Source organism: Drosophila subobscura, chromosome A, assembly GCF_008121235.1.
Source record: "Drosophila subobscura isolate 14011-0131.10 chromosome A, UCBerk_Dsub_1.0, whole genome shotgun sequence".
NCBI classification, from domain to species: domain Eukaryota; kingdom Metazoa; phylum Arthropoda; class Insecta; order Diptera; family Drosophilidae; genus Drosophila; species Drosophila subobscura.
Window position 1 is genome coordinate 12450091 of NC_048530.1, and position 20479 is coordinate 12470569.

General features: G+C 41.2%; 1 protein-coding gene across 1 annotated transcript; it reads right to left on the reverse strand.

Moving 5' to 3' along the window:
- Positions 1 to 3237: 3237 nt before the first annotated feature.
- Positions 3238 to 5633, reverse strand: LOC117903644 (translocation protein SEC63 homolog). The gene is made up of 2 exons (XM_034815946.1): positions 5502 to 5633; positions 3238 to 5443 (listed from the first exon to the last, which is right to left on the reverse strand). Exon 2 carries the CDS (start codon positions 5436 to 5438, stop codon positions 3258 to 3260), a length of 2181 nt encoding a protein of 726 aa, XP_034671837.1. The 5' UTR covers positions 5439 to 5443; positions 5502 to 5633; the 3' UTR covers positions 3238 to 3257.
- Between the last annotated feature and the right edge of the window lie 14846 nt (positions 5634 to 20479).

Genomic DNA, 20479 nt, shown 5'->3' on the forward strand with positions numbered 1-20479 from the left:
TGTTGTTTTTACAGTTACTTTGCTCTCTCGCTCTCACAGCTTCAACGCTGTCACTAGAAACGCAGAGAGAACCAAAAAGAAGAAAAGACCAACATGAAAACATGTTGGTTCTGGCATAATTCTTAATTTTAACTCCCTTTACAATTTTCCCCTTTTTTCTAAGCATTTTCCGATCGAGATCTCGTGACCGAAAACTTTTCCCGGATAATTTCTTTAATTTGAATTCACCTTACACTGATTTAGTCGGCTTGCACTAAATTCCAGAGACGGATAGTCAAAGTGCTCGAAATAATAAATGTGCATACGATTTGCAAGTAGGAGAGCGAGACATATGTAAGCCACCAATACAAAGAATCCAATTGTCTCTCCTATTCACTCATACAAGGCAAAAAGAACGACAGCTCAGTCTCGCATTGATTCGCCGTTACTTCGATTTGTATTCATGCCAGCACTCCAGCAGCTCAATATTTTCTTATTCTTTCTCCTCTTCACTTCCTCATTAGCTAAATGTAAAGAGAGCGAACATTCGAACATTCTGCAGCGCAAATCCTACACCCTACTCTACACTGATCTGGTCGGCTGGCACAAAATCCCAGAGAGCAGTAGGCCCAAGTGCACGTCACAACATATGTGCATTAGATTTGAGAGTAGGGGAGCGCGGCCTAAGCCACCAACACCTACGCAGTTTACTTCTTTTGCAGCTTCCTCATCCCCACTCAGTAGTTAAAAATTTGTCAGCGCGTTCGGTCCGGTACGGATTCGGTCCGCGAAAAATCGAACAAATCGGGTAAAATCGGGAAAATACGGGAAAATTCGGGAAACTAAACGGGAAAAAAGTATCGTGCAGTATGTGCAGTGTACAACAACAAGTGTGTGTTAGTGAAATCAATAAAAAATCAAGATCATTTGCGGAGGAGCACAGCAGCGAGGCTAGAAGCAGATCGTCGATGGAAATATGCGGCAATATGTGAAAGTGAAGTGTGTGTTAGTGAAGTGAAATAAAATGTGGTGCAATGGTTGAACATTTTGTGGACAAAAAATGCGAGATCATATGCGAAATATACGACAATATGTGAAAGTGAAGTGTGTGTTAGTGAAGTGCAGTGAAATATGGTGAAATGGTTGAACATTTTGTGGACAAAAAATGCGAGATCAATTGTGAAATATGTGAAAGTGAAGTGTGTGTTAGTGAAATATGGTGAAATGGTTGAGCATTTAATGGGCAAAAAATGCGAGATCAATTGCGGAGGAGCACAACAAGGCAAAAAGCAGATCGGCGTTGGAAATATGCGGCAATATGTGAAAGTGAAGTGTTAAAAGTGTTTTTTTTTTTTTTCGTACAAATGTATGTACGTAGATAGAGCAATAATGTTCTAAATTTGCACCAAGGGCTTGCAAGGTGTGTGTGTGAAAATGTGCCAAAAAAGGCGCGAAGTTGTCCCCTCCCTTTACCAAGCAATCATACATAAGCGTAAGAAAAAAGAAGAGGCGCAAAAAGCAAAGAGCGAGTGTCAGCGCTCTCATTTCAAGTGTCCCCTAATAGGGTGAGGCAACCCAATTCGTGATAGTCTGACTCTCTCTCGTTGAGTGTGTGCGTACGAACTTCCGTCCCAACGCCTCACCCTAAATTAATGTGCCCAAAATCTGTGCTCTTATTAGAATCTCTCGCTCGATCCCGTTACATTTATTTCGTTTCGTTCGTTTCGTCGTATCGTCGCGCGGGTTACGTATGCATGTGTGTGAAGAGGACAATAAGTGCTTCACGACACATGCGAAAAAAAGAAGCGCAATGAGGAAAAGAAGAATGTAAAAGGCAAGTGAAAATTGATGTTTTATGTTTGCTTTACAGTTTATACTTTTTTTCGCAAATGCTCGTATATTTTTCTCAGTGACGATCATTTTTTTCCTTTACTTATTTTGTTTATTACCGTACCCTCTCGGACCCTTTACACTCTCGAAATTAACCAAAAACAATTCTTCTTACACTTGCACCTCTCGATAAGTGGGTGTGGGTGCGCGCAAAGGCAGTTTTTAATTAACGTGATTAAATTCGCTTTCATCCTCCCATTCCCTGGCTCTCCTAGCATAATTTTTATACCCGGTATTCGAAGAGGAAATAGGGTATATTGTATTTGCGCACAAAGTAGATGTACATATGTACATATGTAACGAAGGCAACGTTTCCGATCCCATAAAGTATGTACATATGTACATACATATGTATATTCTTGATCAGCATCAATAGCCGAGTCGATTGAGCCATGTCTGTCTGTCCGTCCGTCTTGTTGAGCGCCGTCTTGCCTGGATCTCAGAGACCATAAAAGCTAGAGCCACTAAATGTTGCATTACTATGTACGTATGTACATACATATATACATGGAGAAAAAATGTTCTAAATTTGCACCAAGGGCTTGCAATGTGTGTGTGTGTGTGTGAAAATTTGCCAAAAAAGACGCGAAGATGTCCCCTCCCTTTACCATGCAATCATGTAAAAGCGCAAGAAAAGAGAAAGGGCGCAAAAAGCAAAGAGAAGAGCGAGTGTCAGCGCTCTCATTTCAAGTGTCCCCTAATAGGGTGAGGCAACCCAATTCGTGATAGTCTGACTCTCTCTCGTTGAGTGTGTGCGTACGAACTTCCGTCCCAACGCCTCACCCTAAATTAATGTGCCCAAAATGTGTGCTCTTATTAGAATCTCTCGCTCGATCCCGTTACATTTGTTTCGTTTCGTTCGTTTCTTCGTTTCGTATCGCGGGTTACGTATGCATGTGTGTGAAGAGAACAATAAGTGCTTCACGACACATGCGAAAAAAAGAAGCGCAATGAGGAAAAGAAGAATGTAAAAGGCAAGTGAAAATTGATGTTTTATGTTTGCTTTACAGTTTATACTTTTTTTCGCAAATGCTCGTATATTTTTCTCAGTGACGATCATTTTTTTCCTTTACTTATTTTGTTTTGTTTATTACCGTACCCTCTCGTACCCTTTACACTCTTGAAATTAACCAAAAACAATTCTCCTCACACTTGCACCTCTCGAGTGTGGGTGCGCGCAAAGGCAGTTTTTAATTAACGTGATTAAATTGGCTTTCATCCTCAAATTCCCTGGCTCTCTGTTCATCATTTTTATATCCGGGAAGAGACCTTAAAGAAGAACAGCGCAGCCTTTTAAAATCGCTTAGAGATTAACCTTAATTTTTTTTTTATTGAACGGAACAAATAAACATTTATCAGGAGGGGCCAAGGACAGGGGCAGGGTCAGGCTATAAAGCTCCCTCCACAGGGGTGTCCTGCTGCTCTTCCTCCTGAGCATCCTGATCATTATCTTCATCATCGTTAGCATCGGTGGAAGAGGCAGCACTGTGGTATGACTGGTTATCGTCTGAAATATTTTCAGTATCAGTTGTTTTCCCTGAATCGCCATCGGCATCGGAGGAGTCTTCGTTCAAGCCACGATACTGGGTATGATTGAGCTGCATGGGTGCCGGCTCCTCGACTCGCAGCTTAAATTCGTGATAATTATCGACACCCAGATACGAGTCGGAACGCATGCAAACCATAAACGTATAGACACCGGGCAGCAGGGGAGCCTTGAACTGCAGCTTAATCTCTTTGGAATTGACGAGATCCATTATGTGTGTGATTCGTGTGATAATCAAGTGCTCGAGTCGGTCACAGATGTAGATCCACCAGTACTCCTGCTTCGAATCGGGAAACATGGGACAGTGGACCGCGTGCGATTCCTTGGATGGAAATAGAACGGGGAGTTTCTGCTTAAACTTTGACTGGACGCGCTCCCATTCCTTGTCATCATCGTTATCCTGTTTTTCAGCATGATCCTGGCAATGATCTCCAACGGCATTCAGTTGTTTCCTGGCTTTTGTATGCCTTTTCTTCTTGCCCTTTCCATTGCGTCGGTTGTGGCGCTGCATATCCCCGGCGAATGCTTCCACGTTGCTATCGATCAATGTCCGCATATCCTGACGACTGATGGTAATGGTGGCGGTGACAGTGGCACCAGCAGTCACCACATGGCACTTCCAATCGTCCAGCACCTCACAGTGGACGGACAAGTCAATCAGGGGCATGCCGCCGAGCACCTTCATGGCATTTGCATACTCAAAGTCATTGAGGGGGCGCAGCAGAGAGCGACGCTCGCGAGAGGGCAGCCTAGCGAAATGCTCCATGCTGTTGATGGCGATGGCCATGTTCTTGCCGTTTCGGATCATCGTATTGAGATGCTGTTCGGTGATATGCGGCAGTTGCAACAGCGGCGACTTGTCCTCCCACACCGCCTGGACGATCATCGGCAGCAGCTTCATGACGACCTCAAAGTGCTCAACGCTCGTCTGGAGCGGGAAATGCAGGCAATGCCGTAGCCGCGCCACTTGACTCAGGCACTGGAGCAATGCCTGGATGAGGTGCGGACATAGGCGCACAATTAGCTGGCGATCGCGTTCCAGCGTAGCCGGCTTGAGGTTCAGCCGCGAGAGATGCGCGTGGAGAATGGTCCTGGCCTTGATCACGTACTTCAGGCAGAAGGGATACTCCTTGGTCGTGGGATCGAAATTCTTCAGATGTCGAAACAGAGCACGTAGCTCCAAGTTGTCCGATTCGCGTATCATCATCTCCGTATTGTATTCGTGATTGAATTCATAGCTGCAAGACAGCAGCATCAGGGCGCTCCTCACTCGCAATTGATTGGCTTGGGATAGTAACAGAAATTGCTGCTCGATGGTGGCCACTAGCACGTTTCCCCAGTAGCGCATGGCACTCTTCCACCAATACGACACACCCAGGGGCAAGGCAACGATAAGGACCAAAGCGTAGAGACCCAGAACCCACAGCCGATACTCCACAGCCACAAGCCATGCGGGCAGGGCTATAGCAAAGGTGGCCACCTCTGGGCCATCGGGATGCCCATACAGCTGGTAGTTCTTCAACCCAGTGTCGGTGGTGAGAGCTGCGTAAGCTTTAGTCAGCAGAATGAATGCTTCATGGTCGCCGGTCACCTTGTCGGGATGGAGAATCATCGAGAGCTGGTGGTAGGACTGACGGATCTCCTCCTTCGATGCATCTGGTTCCAAATTTAGTATACTAAAAGGGTTGAAGATGTTCTTCACCTCTGGCTCGATCTTGTTTAGCGGCCCTCGCACGGCCAGGGCACCCAACAGGATCCATGCGATCACTAGGCCTGTGCGAAGGAGCCACATCAGAATGGGTCGCAACGGATGGACCTTGGCCAGTCGCGTGTTCTTCTTGATGCATTCCCCACAACGGCATTTGTTCTTCTTCTTGCCGTTCCCGGTATTAGCATTATTCTTTTGAATCGCTTTCGGCCATCCAAAATAGGACAAGGGCACCATTGCGATAGTGCAGGCGGCAAGCCACACAAACAAGAACATTGATCCATCTTTGTCATAATAGAAGCATGGGTCGGCCATTATGTCTACGATGTATTTACCAATAAATCGTTTTTTCTTCTTTATTTGGTGTGAGGGTCTTACCTTTACGCTTAATGTGTCTATCACCTTGATGTAAGTGAAAGCGCTTTGCTAAATTTGGGATAACTATTAAAACTATTTTAAAGCAAAAATTCCAAGAGATAAATTCACTATTGCTGGAGCAACTTTTCTGATATTGTTTCCTTTATGGAGTGATGTGAAACATTTGATTTGTTAGCAAAATTTCAGGGCCTGCTCTCTGCCAGTCTTTGTGTGCTGTGCCTTTCAATAGTCTGGCAGCGCTTTAAAGGATGCCATCTGCTCTTTTTGCAAAAGCCCTTCATTTCGGCATTTTCTGAAGCCCTTTCATTCTGGTTATCTCTGTCTGTGTTATACTGCACTTTTTCCGGTACTTTTCCCTCTTTATTCAAATGATTCATTGTATGCCATGAATGCAGTTAATGTTGTGCCTTCGATGTTTGTTTGTTTTTGCTGTTTCTGGGCTTACCAATACTCTGTAAAAGTAGAGCACTTAAAGGATATTCAATTCCAAAGGTGATACCATTCAGCACTCATTAAAACCCCAAGCAGAGCGTATTCTTTAGTCAGATATGTACATATATGTATATGTATGTATTAGTTTTGATTTGTTACAATTGTTTTTGTTGCTCTCCTGCTTTGTTTCTGCTCTGCTGGTAAAATGGCAGCACAATAAAAACCATTTCATTTGAATAATGTGAAAACATTTTGTTACTAGCACCTCAACCACCACCCATTGTTATTGTCCTGAAGTTGTCATTTTTATTGTCTTCTGGGTTTTTGCCTTTTAAAATGCTCTCCAACTGCTGACATTCGACAGAACGAAACGAACAAAATGCCTTTGTCTGCAGACATAACGACAAGCCAATCTTATAGACCACACACTAGGGGCATTGATTGCGAATTGATGGACAGTAGACACAGACTAAAAACAGCCACACAGATGCCTGGCAAAGGCAGAATAAATAGGTGATTTTTCGGTCATTAGGTAAGCTTGTTGCTCGGGTAATTGTCAAGAAATGTTGTTTTTAAAACATAACGACATAACGATAGATTATTTAATAGTTTTTCTATAATTTATAGATAGGTTTTAATACAATTCCAAAATAGTAAGACTATATCAAATAGTGGAATATATTTACCACATTTCGGTATAATTCCTATCATCTTATGAGTCTTTAATTACCTATCAATTCCCACTGGAATATGTTCAAGTATAACGAAAAATGGACAATATTGATTAGATGGTACCGATGCATATCAAGAAAATTTCAGAAATACATAGCTGCAAAGAAATTAGATATAATTTCGTTGGCCGTTTTTCCCCGGAAGTAGAAGCACCTTTAATCGGTGTCCAATTGGAGGTAAAAACTTGATTGTCAGCTGGTGGGACTCTCCAATATATTACAATTATTTTCCCATGTTCCCAATTTTAAGTCCCCTCTCCGGCCCACCATCAAATTCCCCTGCACAAGCCCCTAATTATGTGCACTTTTCTCTGTTTTGTTCGTGTGGCAGAAAATGAAGAATCGTTTCCCTTGGGACTGGCAAAAGGACATCCAATGATGGTGGGGGCAGAACTTTTTGTGTGATTCGTTTCGCCTAAAAGTGTGCCACTTTGTCCGTGTCGGAGAGATTATTGCTATTGTCCTATCAATTGGGAGCATTTACCCGACGTGACGCGACGCGACAGAAAGACGGCACAGTCACATGTACATATGTACATATGTATGTATGTATGTACTTGTATTGGAGTGCATGGATATGTGCACGTATGGAATGAATAATTTGTTATTCAGTAAAGTCCGTTCCCAGGTTCTCTTCTATTTGCCCTACTCTGTGGCACACGGTAATTGCCCTAAAGGAAGACATGTTTGTGGGTCACCCCACAAGAACGGCTTCATATTTGATTAGATTAGTGACTAATCAGCAAGTGAGTTTCGCTTTGTCGATTAGTGGCCTGCAATTAATTGAGATGTTTCTCAAGGGTTTAATCACCCGCGTTGATTGATTTTAATGGTTTTTGTTCAGGTTAATGATTAGTCTGTGGACCCTACATTTATGTGTTGCTTTGTTATTACATAAACTTATTTTCTGGACATAACGGATAAATATCCCAAGACAAAACAAAATTTTAGAATAATTCGTGTCGATTATAATAGTTTCGATTACAACTTTTGATCTGTCTAAAGCCAACAATTATGGGCGATAAAGTGTTCACAAATCCGTGTCGTCGAAGGGCATCCAGAGTTCTTTAGTACGCGGGCTATTTCTGCATACAAATTTTGATATAAGAATCACGTGTATCATGGTAATGATATTTTTCGACATTCTATGGCAACTTCTTTTGACAACTACGCTGCAAACCGAAGCATCACCTTGCAACAAATGATTTGTATATGAATGTTAGAGTCCAGTAATATAGCCCAAGCCATAAACATAGCTTTTCGCATGCTCCACGGTATCGATAAATATCGATTAGCCGCTATGCTCTTTTGGCAACTGTACTTTAGTGCAATCCGAGGCATTGGGCAATCAGCAAATGATTTGCTTGCAACCAGAAACGACGCCAACAACCAGTAGCGCTTGCCGTTCTCCCACACCGCCGGCGTGCGCCGCCTTTTCCATAATGTGCCAACTGTTGAGTTTCCTTCCGCTTCCGACAGACGACGACGAAAGAGACCTGGCAGAGAGTGGGACAGCTGCATGCAGAGAGTGCTCAGAGAAAATGAGATGGCTAGAGGAGAGAGGGCGCGTGGGCGAGTGGATGAGTCGGACCCAGAGAGAGAGAGAGACAGAGAGGAGCCTGCCTGATATGGCCTTTTAGCCATAGTCTATCTCCCTTTCTGTCGCGCCCACCCACGCCGCTTATGGCGCTCTCTCGCTCACAGTGCCCGGCCGGCAGGCCGCCTGCTTACAGGTGTTTATCGTGTGGCCCTCGTGCGTGCGCGCCTCGGCTCCTAAGCCCGAAGAGGCGGCAGGCGGCCTTCTCTCTGCTGTCGGTTTTCGGGTCTGTAAATCGCTCGTCTCTCGCCGGCGTGAACGAGTGTGTGTGTGTGGGCGCCGTTATATTCCTGGCATCGCTGCGCTTTGGCCTCAGTTTCATTTGAACAGTGGACAAGGCGCGTTGTGCCCCTAGCAGCGAACAAAAGCAAACACTGAGACTCAACTCCAAAACTCAACTCAAACCAAAACCGAAAAACTCAACAGAACCGACACGGAACCGAACTCTCTCTCTCTCGCTTCACCATCCAACACACACGATTGCATCCTCGATTGCGCATATAACTTCATTCCCGACAGTCCTCCTTGACAGACATCGAAACACTCTGAACAACTCAACATCAAAATTTCCAAAACCTTAATACAAAAGTTTTTCACACAACAAATTTTCAAACATTTTTTTTTTGTGAGTGTTTGTGCTTCAAAAATCTTTCAAAATTGAAACTTAACTTCCTAATTGGCCTAAAAAAATTCAAACTCATATAAAATCCACGAATCCAAGGAAAAAACAAAAAAAAAAGTATTTTCAAAAACGAACTAAAAGTACTGAACTATTTTTAAGCTTAAGTTTGGGTTTTCTTGGTTTTACGCTTGCGTTTCTGTTGTTTTTGTTTTGTGTTTCCTGTGAAAACTAATTCGATTCTTTCACGTACAAAAATGTGCACAACTTTCTCGCTGGATTCAAACGACTAGAAAGTGCGTTGCGTCCGTTAAAACGATCGGATTCAAAAACAGGTAAATATTTAGATCTCTCTTTGAGCATTTTCATAAAAAAAATCTGTTATCGAAACTGTTGACCAATTTCGTGAGCGTGGTGTGTGATGTTAGGCATCTGATAATAAAGTCAATTCAAACAATTGTTCCAGGATTGCTGAAAGACTTAATTAAATATATTAGATAATGTGATTTTGTGTAAGAAAACAATTTTGTGACTTGCTTTAAACTTCTTGCAAATGTTGAAATAGTTTTTTCAAAAGTTGAGAGTATTCAATTTGTCAATTTTTTTTATCAATTTCCAAATGAAAAACCAAATATCCGTAAGTATAACAAACATGTTTTTTGCTTTAAATTGTTAATTATTATACAATTTATGGAGACCCTTCCACTTTTTTTTTAACGGTTTTCGCTTGAGCTTGAAAGAATTTCGTTTCAGTAACATTTTTCTTTACGAAAATAAATAGTCTGCGGAGTAAATTTTAGAATATTTAAAAAGAAGAAGATCCATCGCTGTTGAAAGCATTTGTATTCCAGTTTCTAACATTTTCTGCCCTCGAATGAATGAGGGGAAAAATGCATGCAACAAGAGCCACTCTTTCTATGGTTTAGGATCTCCTTTTATGGCGTGTCGTGGCCTGCCTCGTTAACCAAACTAGTTGCCACATTCACACACACATATGAGGGGGCAACAGCATCCTCCTCCGTTCCGTACGTGTCCTTTTGCTAATCGCTGCGTTTAAGGAACTGCAGAATGGCGGCGGAAGCTCTCCCTCCGTTCCACGAGCTGCAGCGCTAGTTTTGGCGCGTGACCGGATCTTTTGATTCTTTGATTTTTCCTCAGACGCAGCAACAGGAAAAACGCAATAGCGGTGGCGTATACGTGTTATTCCTGTTTCTGTTTTCCTTTCTAGATTTTTGTTGTTGTTTCAAGGCCAGCCTTGAAGCAAATGCATACGAATTTTAAGGCCCAATCAAAATTGGGAAAAATTTAAAGTTAATTGTAATTTTGTTGTATTTGGGATAAGATCAAACTAGTGTGGATTTTAAAAAGATTTGTGCGGTTAATTCAATTGGAAGAACTGGTCTACCCTCGTTCGAGTTGTCAGTGCAAATGAAGCCACTGTATATATTTGAGAGGAATTGTATCCAAAGAGAATTCATATCCATCGATGATGATATCAATCGCCAGCGCTATCGCGTATCAACATTGTTTTCCACTTAAAATGCCATCAGGTATTTTGGTATTTGGTCTGTAACTCTGATATATTTTCCATCATACGCATAATATTTATTTAGCCAAAGGCCCCAGCAAAGCCATCTCTTATCAATGTGGAGGCCCTTCTCACCTTTCACAAAAAAGCCAACTATGAGTCGGATGATTGATTGCGCGCAATGTCGCTACGCGGGGCCCCAAGTAAATAACAGATTAAAAAAACGATTGCTGTCATTTTTAACTACCAGCGCCAAGTTCTACAAAAATAAAATTAGCAAGTAACATTTGTTTGCATGTTTGAGAAAACAATTGGCAAAGGGTATTCTGAAGATTTATTCTTCAATTTCCGAAATTTGTGCTTAAGAAAGAACAATCATCGAATCTGCTAAGCTAAAATGGTAAATGCCCATAGAATAAGCTTCAAAAACTTGCTATTTCTAAAGATATCCGAACCGAACTTTCACAAAAAAGCCACAATATAGTTTAATAAGAAAATATATTGTAGATATGATATACTGGAAAGCCTATCACTTACTTGTTTCCACAGAAATATGAAGAAGAGTTTCAGTAGAGTATTTAAATGCATTTCCACATGAATCCCCAATGCTTTATCACAGTCGATTGACCATATCCCAAATACATCTCCCACGGTATCAAATCCTTCCACTCTTTGATTTTTTGTATGCGTTGAATTTGTATGCGTTTTTTTATTGGATTTTATATGAAAAAGCCGAACAAAAAGAACCATGAGGATAAAAAAACGTCATAAAAGAAATGAAAATTGAATATTTCATGTGGGAGTCAAACAAAAACAAAAGGCAGAACCGGAAAAACCGAAAAATGTGAAACATCAAATTCCCGAAACAACAAAAATCATTTTTCCCACCGAGTTTTACCCGAGTGCTAGGGGTGCTCCTCCACACAAAGGTGACCGCAAAAAGTTTCAAGAGTTCAAACAAAAAAAATAATACAAAACAAAGCCAAAAGTAGCATTAAAATTGAATACACAGATATTTTTAATTGAAAATGATTCAATTAAAACATTTCATAAATTGCACGTAAAAAGGGGACATCCTATTTATTCTGTTAATTTTTTCTCATTCAAATGAGAGATGGGGAAAATGTGATGTCATTTACTTGGCAGAAAATTCAGAAAAATACTTATAAGGAAATATTCATATTTTCATGATGTCCTGCAGCAAAAACATATCAAAATTCGATATAGTCCCATCATTTTCCTAAGACCCTTCTTCAGAGTTTTCCGTTTTTGCTGGAAATCAAAGATGTATTTCCACCTGAAAATGGAGCTTCGAATATGATTAAGTGAATGCTCTTCATATGAATATCCTCGAAAGCCACCCACTCGAAGTCCTCTGCAAACACTCTGGCATACAATTTTGTCTTGCTTTTCTTTCATTTTCCCCCGAAAAACACAATGAGAAGAAGAGATGTAGTGTTTGTCAGTGCAGATGGCAAGGCGAGTAGAGTATAAAGGAATGCAAAGAGTTAAGTGATTGCTGGATGTTATAGAATTTTCAGTAGCAGCAGCAGGAGAGAATTGGCAGGAGGATGAGTGAGGGGCGACTGACGGGCGATATCCAAACAGATGGACAGGATACAAAAAACTGACAGTTGTAGACAGTTGGAATAGGAATAGGAATACGAATAGGAATACCTATGCACACACGGCCATACACATGCAAAAATCGGCTTGGAGCCCCCGAAAATGTGGGCCTAATTTTGGGTCTATTTATGTTCTTGTCATGCCACACACACATACAGACACAGAAACAAACATTAAAGCAGGAAACAGAAGTTCCTTTCCTGTTGGCAACGCCAGTTATGAGCCTTTAACAGGCAACAACATGGTAAAACCCACCGACACAGAGCCTTCCGGGGGGCAGGCAGCTCGAATTTGGGGCAAAGTAACCGAAAGTTGACTCCGTTGCTACGATGCGCCCCGTGCGCCTTCGCGCCTTCGCTCCTGCCATCTGTAATAACTAACGTAGTTTGCCTAAGCAATTTGGCACTTGTGCGCCTTATGCGACGAAGCCCATCCCTGCATGACCAACGACCTACGGCACAGTGGTACAGAACTAAAGATTTACATTGAAAGATACTTCATCTTGAGCTGCTTCATCTTGAGTTTCTGTCTTACATCATAACGAGTTTACACTTGACTCTTAAAAAGCCAATCAATGCCAATTCAGTAGAGTTTTTTCTTGTACAACATTTTGATAACATTAGTGATTGTATTTTCATATAACTACAACCCACTGTGTCAAACAGGTAGCAAGCTTCACACAAGGGTAGTGGCAGCACCCCCACCCCCAACCCCACCGACGGGACAATATCTGTTGGAGGCACAGAGGGCGATGTGGCACATGTGCTTAACTGCCAACCACGGGGGCCCAGACGTTTCTGATATATTTGCATGCAAAAGTGTTGTCATTGTTGCTGCTTCTGCTGCTGGCTGCCAATGATAAATGCAAATAGGTGGAAAGACATCCATAGAAGAAGTCTCTAAAAGTAGAGACAGGATAGCGGTAGTAGGGGAGCTCACCCTACGAAGGGAATAACGCATTTGTTACGTGTGTGCGTGTACTGGGAATTCTAGGCTGCAATCTGCTGCTTATTGAGAGTGTGAATCCAGCAATTCGCGCCAGTCGCCACAAACGATTGACAAACAATGTACAAATACAGACATTTATTTGATCACAAATTGCGAACTATAGAGAGAGGGCCCTCTGGAAAGTCTGCTGAAAGGGATGGCTGAAAAAGCAACCAATAAAATGGAGCTATCGATATCTTCTCAAAAGTCTTTCCATCTGAACGATAAAGTTTTACATGTTTATTATAAGTTAGCAAAAGGTCCAGAAGTAGTTGTTGAAATATAGAAAAGAAAAGAATATTCCCATTGTTTCTGCTTTTGCGAACATTCCTTCAAGTCGTTATATCCTTCGCTGCAAAGCTTATAACCAATGAAATAAATTTTAACAAACTAGAATTGCTGAAAGCTAAAAGCAATATACAAATACCCAAACCCCAAAACCACACATTAAACCCATTCAGTAACCACTTCTGGCGGTGGGTTCCTTCACATTCAACGACTATTCGTATTGTTATTTGCTTTGGAGTCATTGACACGCGCAACCTCTGCGACAGAACTATCGCTTTTCGCCTTTTCGCCAGCTCTTTTGTTTGGGTTTTTGACCTAAGACAAGGAATATACACAAAAAGAATGATAGCCCACCGGTCTCCACTATTTTTTGGGAGGCATTCCTTCATCCATTTATGCAGAAACTTTAGGAAAAGTATCTTTAAAGTGTAGCCACATTTCCATCTGCGAAAAAATGCCTTAAATTGTGTTTTCTGTTTTGCGTTGTTGTTGCCATCAGCAACAGATTTTTATCATGCATGAAAATCCACATGAAAATGGCATAAAAGAATGATGGATGGCCCCCGAAAAATGAGCGGAGGAAAGAGCGGTGGCGGATTAGAAGGTAAATGGAGCATCATCTGTAGATTTGTTTTCCTTTTCAAAATCTTTTGGAGTCTAGAAATATTTTTGCATGATTTTAACTCAAAGCAATTTATATGCACATGTGTCTTTGTTATCCATGCATTTGGGGGTCTTAATTGCAAGGCTGACACTTGACCTTTTGGATGGGATGGATGGCTGGCTGGCTGGCTGGATGGATGGCATGAATAATTGAAGTAAAAGTGTTGGTTCATGTCCGAGTCCGTAGCTCCCTTCTTGGGCCTTAAGCACACCAAGCATACGACAAGACACTTGGCCACGTTGACAGCTCATAAAATTTGCATATAAACTGCTTAGCCCAGTATAAGACAGAGTAGTTGGCCTTTGCTGTTGCTGACATTTTTCGCATCTCCCCATCTTCTGGCCTTGACCACGCCTCTGCTTTCCTGGCAGGCTGCAACTGTGCTAATTAGTCGAGAATTATCCAGCAACTTGAATGCACTCCGTTTGTTCACGCAATTACTCGTACAAATCGTGATGGAAACTCAAAAACTAAGCTGCAACTGCAACAAAATATTTTAAAATAACACTAAGAGTTCAATTAAAAATGTTTCAAATGTAATTGGCGTAAGGCAGGTCATTTAAATACAATTAAAAATAGGAAATGGAAGAGTATATTCATATTTACATTCACCACACATCTATTTGCATTAGGTAATCCTTTATTCTAGGAGTTCTTGCAGACTGAATCTATTTTAATTTCCACAAAAAAAAGGGAATAACAGAAAAGTTTTAGAAATTAATTTTACAAAAATATCTTAAAACTAATAATAGGTAAATTTATAAAAATTGCATTCGAAAGGGGTTGATCTAGAAACAAAATATTCTAAGAACTAATTTGAAATAAAAATGTCAGTAAAAGTCACTTTGTCTTCCATGGAAATTCTAGAAAAGCTTTGGAAAAGCTATTTTTTCCAACTGTCATTTCATATGTAGAGTGAATCTTGCAAATGGTTTCGTTTGAGTTACATTCAATTAAAATATTCCTGGAAATATGTGATTAGAATTGCTGGGGCTTTCACTGGAAAAACAAGCCACTTGTCACCGATATAAGGTAGGGCTTTACACACAGAGAATCCCAGTGAAACCCTGAAAGAAAATGACATGATTGATTTTTTAGAAAATAATTAAAATAATTGGCATAAATGCAGTGTAAAGCTGTTTGGGGACATGAATATTCATATCGATGCTGCAGCATGTTCACACTCAACTTGGTTCAAGTTTTACGTAAAAGAGAAAACCCCCATCCCGTCCAAGGTTTACCCTGCTTTACTTTTTTGTGCAGCCCGTCTTCAGCCCTTTTTTGTTTCTCACATTTTTTGGAGGCACTTAAACTTTGATGGGTCTTGAGCTGTTTATAAAATTTGTTGGGCAACACCCCAAGAGTTTCCATTCAAATTGCAGCAGCAGCACTCAGCCTTCAAGGACTGTTTGGAAAATTGAATTCCGAACTTCGAATCGTCGCTGCAATACAAAAGCAGAAACTGGCAGTGCGACAGAGGCAAAGAGTTTCAAAAATCTGTAGGGCAGTCGGTCGGTCTCCTTCTTCATAATACTCTCCTCCGATAAATAAGCCAAAGCTTATTTACACTTGAAGTCCCATCAGCCACGTCCGAACCAAACGCCACATCCTCCATTCTCCCAAAAACACTGTCCTCCATCCTCCATTTACTGTCATCACAAATTTGTTTCTGTTTCTGTTCTCTCCCTTCATTTTCTCTTTTCTCTCTTTGTGCGGAAAGGGGGGAGCCATCTATCAATGGGCGCTAACTGTGCGACAGCTGTGACTGCCGCTGCCACTGCTTCTTCTTCTTCTGTTCGTTCCTTCAGCCACTATTTAGGGGATTTGCCACCCAAAAGAGAGCACTGGAAAGGGGCTGGTACTCGCACATAAAACGAAAAAGATTTACCAGACATTGAACTTTCCTTCACTCTGTAGGCACTCTGTGGATTTCCCTCCTCCGTTTACCCGAGAATCTTAGTCTGTGTGGGTTCAGAAAATGTTTTTCTTTTCGCTTTTAATGGGTAGCATATCCGTACGATTCTTTATTCTTCAACTTCAACTTCAATCTTCAACAATAGTAAACGTTTTAACGTTTAACCATTTATTTTAAAATAAAAATAATAGGAATTAAATAATAATTAAAACTGTTTTTCAATATTAATATTTCTTTGTGTAATTGGATGTACAATTTTATTTTAAAGTTTATAATTTGAAGAGTTTCTTTTCTGTTTTTGAAACCACTCAAAACTACGAGAAATCATTCTCAAATGAAAACTCTTTTTCGCATTTGACCACAAAAATCGAGCGCGACCACAGAAATAGGTAAAATGTATAAAAGCATTTTTGAAACATTATAAATGTAAGAAAAAGTGAGAGAAAAAGGGCAAGGGCAGAGGAATTGCTCGCTGCCCGTGCCCTTCTCTGCTGTCTGGGGCTTCTGCTGCGGTGCGGCTGTTGCCCCACGAATAATGCCCCAACTTTTGGGGTAAATAGTTCTGCTCTGCTCTGAACTTTTGGCTTCGCAAACAAAAACAAAAAAAATGACAGAAAGAAAGAAAAACAGAGTGTCGGCGGGGGCCATGGCCATGGCCATTGTCAATGCCAAAAGAAATAGAAGAGAAAAAGTAATGACAAATGTGTTTTTTATTATAATGTGTGTAACATTTTTCGGGGCGCTGTGGGGCACACTCTACAATGATGATGATGATGATGATAATGATGAACATCGTTCAATGACCGCTTCGCATCACCCATGCGACATGTTGCAGCAGAAAGCTATGCAAATTAATGATTATAAGAAAGTATAAATTGTATCCATGGATATTTTAGCATTGATTTATGCTGTCTCCCTACCTAACAACTTTTATCCACTCTTCGATTGTTTATCTTCGAACTTTTCGTAATTAAAATACGCTTGAAAGTTGACGAAATTGCAGGGCAGGGCCATATTTGTGTGTTTGCTGAACTTTTAGTCTATCGAATATGAGAGTACCTCCTTAAATTTGTATTTTTTGTTTAGCCACAGTTGTCATTTGACTGCTTCTTCCTACATTCATTTGTGTGTTATGTGGATACTCACGTGTATGATTCTTTTTCTTGTTTATTTGCGTTGCACAACTGTATCTGCGATTGAATGTCGCGCACTTGTTATACAACAGAAACTGTACTCCCAAACTACGGGGACATCACATCATCACCAACTTGTTCTTGTTGAGAAATAACTTTCACTAGAAGCTCTTTTTATATATGAATTGATACCCTCTTTTCAGACCAAACTGTGAAACTCGTTTAAGCGTTGAACTATACATAGAAATGATACTCTATTGGGAGTTTTCCGACTCCAGGACATGCCCAGCACTTACTTTACCCCAAGGCATTGCCATTTGACTATGGTTCCATCAAATTGGGTTATGGGTACCTAGAATTCCATTTCAAAGCAATGAAAACAAATGAAAGCAAAGCAATAATATATGGATTTTGTATATTGTTTTGGCTATAACAACAGCGTTCGCCGCATTCGCTCTGGTATTTCTTGTTATTGATCCGTCACGTCACGTGTGTGTGCAGACACATTTTTGCGGCGGGCCACCCCCAATCACATCATCACGATCTTCCTCATTATTTCCCAATTGCTGCCCCCTCCATCCATCTATCTATCCATCTATCAATCATCCATCATCTCAAAGGCGCAATCGGAGCGATCTGTCTGCATTGTTTTGCCTAAAAATAAAGATGTTTCACTACCGCCCTCCATCTGTCGACTATGTGAGTATGCTTTCAAGAGTTTGTGGCTCTCTCGGGGATCGCAAGATCGTGTGTAATATATAAAAATATACGCTAATCGCGTCACAACATTTAAACACCTGGCTAACATTGTGGCCAAACGATTTACAGTTCTATTCCAGTATTTTCTAAGAGTAAATGTTCAAAAAATTACTTGATTACAAATTTCTTCTCTAGTGTTTGCTCTAATGTTTAATTAGATTCGTCACTCAAGCGATTCATTGCAGCATTTCCACACGCGAAAGAAAAACAAAATGAGAAACGAAACGTAACGAGACGATGATCGTTTCTTGTGCCAATTCTCAGTAGCAAATCTCTAGAGTGCACTGCACCGAACACGATAATTAATGTGAATTTTAACACGAAAGCTGTTTTTGGGGCAATTTAATAGAGCTCGAGGCAGGCGTCATTAAAACTTTTCAAACCAAGTGAATGTGAATGGGAATGTGAGTGCAATTTGGCTGCTGGCAAAACGATTAGAGAACTGAAAGGCTGGCAGATGGACGGATGGATGGATGGATGGATGTTCGAATGGATTGATCAAAATGAATGAACGAAAGGTCAAACGGTCATGCACCTCTGGTACGGAAATGCAGTGAGAAATCGATGGATAGTTGAGTAGAATTTGTAGATTTATGTACGTCTGGCAATGCTGTTCTTTCTTCAGTTACAATGTCTCACTCCTTCCAAGTGACTTCTGGCAATGCCTGAATATGTAGTTTAAATCGTTAACAATCTTTTAGAGTGTTTATTGTTTAAACTTTGCCTTCAGTTCGCATTTCACTCTCTTCCTCTGCATCATTCGTTTTTTGTGCGTTTCTGTGTTGGTTGCAAATAACAAAGTTGCCATTTGGCAAGCTCTCAAATGCACTGGCATTGCCAGTGGCAAACAGAATTAAGCGATAACAAGACAAGGCTTACTTACACTGTGCAACCAAGTTGCTGCCTGTCTGCATTGTCTGCAACAGACACTAGACGACAGGCGACAGGCGACAGACGACAGCGAGGCGACAGGACAGTCCTGTGCAAGTGGAGAGAAGGCATTGGAGTGCCACCAGCTTACTTGTTAATCACAACACCCAAAGCCAAACAGACAGACAAATGGACAAACGGACAAACGGACAGACAGCCAGAATGTGCAATAACTGCAAATGGATGCCAGTGGATGACAGAACTAGTAATGGGGTTCTTGTGGTTCCTGCTGTTGGGGTTTGGGGCAGGTAGAACGTTCCTGCTTGTTATAAATGTCTGCACCATTTATTTTGTTTCGCTGTCAATAAACACAAACGCCACATTGAAGTCATCGAAAATGCATGAGGATGGCAGTGAAGAAAACAGTGTGGGCAGAAAACAGGAGCGGGAAAAGTTAGACCACAAACTGCATGATAAAAATGAGTTGTCAAAAGTATCTGAAAAGCAAGAAGACTACGAAAGAGTATGATATGCAGTTGTGCAACAGGAATGTCAAGGAAGGAATATATAAAAAAGCAAAAGTGTTGGAAAAAGCTTGATCATCAGCCAGCAGGGCGATACAGAAGCAGGACACACGGGAACAAGTGATGGAAAAATAAGAAATTAATAAATCTTACAACAAAATCTTAGAAATGCTAGAAGAAATTAAAAATCAGTTGCAAAAGCTCAAACCATAAAAGTATATTCGCAAGAAGTACAAAGACATTAAGCAGTAGGTGCAAAATCATCAAGCAAAACATCAAGCAGCAGCAGTGCTAAGCCAAATAAGTAGAATGATAAACAGCTGGTAAAAGTGGCTGAGGAAACAAGCGAACGGAACGGGCAGGACAGGACAGGACAGGACAGGACAGGGTGGGGTGTTGACGATGACTAAAAATAACAAAGTGCTGCACTTGAGCCACAAATATGACAGTCAGGGATAACAGTGGCCGCAGCTACAGCGGAACGCTGCAACAGCATGAGCAGCAGCTGAAGGATAAAGCCAAGAATTTCCCAAGAAAAACGCAAACAGCACTTGGGTCAGCGAGGGAGCTGCGTGGAAAATGTCTCTAAGTTGACGCTGACAAATGCAAAAAGGAACAGAAAAAACTCTAACCTGGAAGGAAATTTGCCAAGAGTGTAGCACAAATACTGTAGATTCCAGCTAAGGAGACTTTCACAGGAAAAAATGTAGATCTTTGCCATTTTGCTTTATACATAGTTACCAGATTGCTCCCAAACACCCTAGTAGGATGTTGTCCATCTAAGTATCCTTTGCTGTTGCTTCTTAGCGCCTTATCCTTCGCGCACACAGATCTTCGTTTGCACCCATCCACCAATTTATAGTTGAAGTCTCTGCAAAAATGTCAACTTGAGCAAATTATTTGCCCAAGTATCCAAGTATGCAGTTGTGTTTTCTCCTGGCCTTGGCCAAGATATCTCGTGGTCAGCATTTAGTTGCATTTCTACTCCGTCCACCGTGACAGTGCCACATCATTAAAAACCTTGCTGACTGGCGTTTCCTTCGGGGCTTTGTATGAAATGTGAATGTTGCAAGGATGCAACAGTGGTAGCCACCAACTAATTAAAAGCTCTGCGGCTTGAGTGCATTTTTGTTGCGATTTTCCACCCTCTCTACCCCCTCTACCCGCTTCCAGTCCATCCGTTCCACGTGTCTCTCTCTCTCTCTCTCTCTCTCTAACTTTCGTTCTTTGTAAAGCAAAATGTTGTCGCGTATGTTAATTACATTAAAAATAAATATATCTTTATGGAATGAAAACACAAACAGA

Bases quoted from the DNA above. Each gene is read 5' to 3' on its own strand.
- LOC117903644 (XM_034815946.1), bottom strand. From the start codon at position 5,438: ATGGCCGACCCATGCTTCTATTATGACAAAGATGGATCAATGTTCTTG.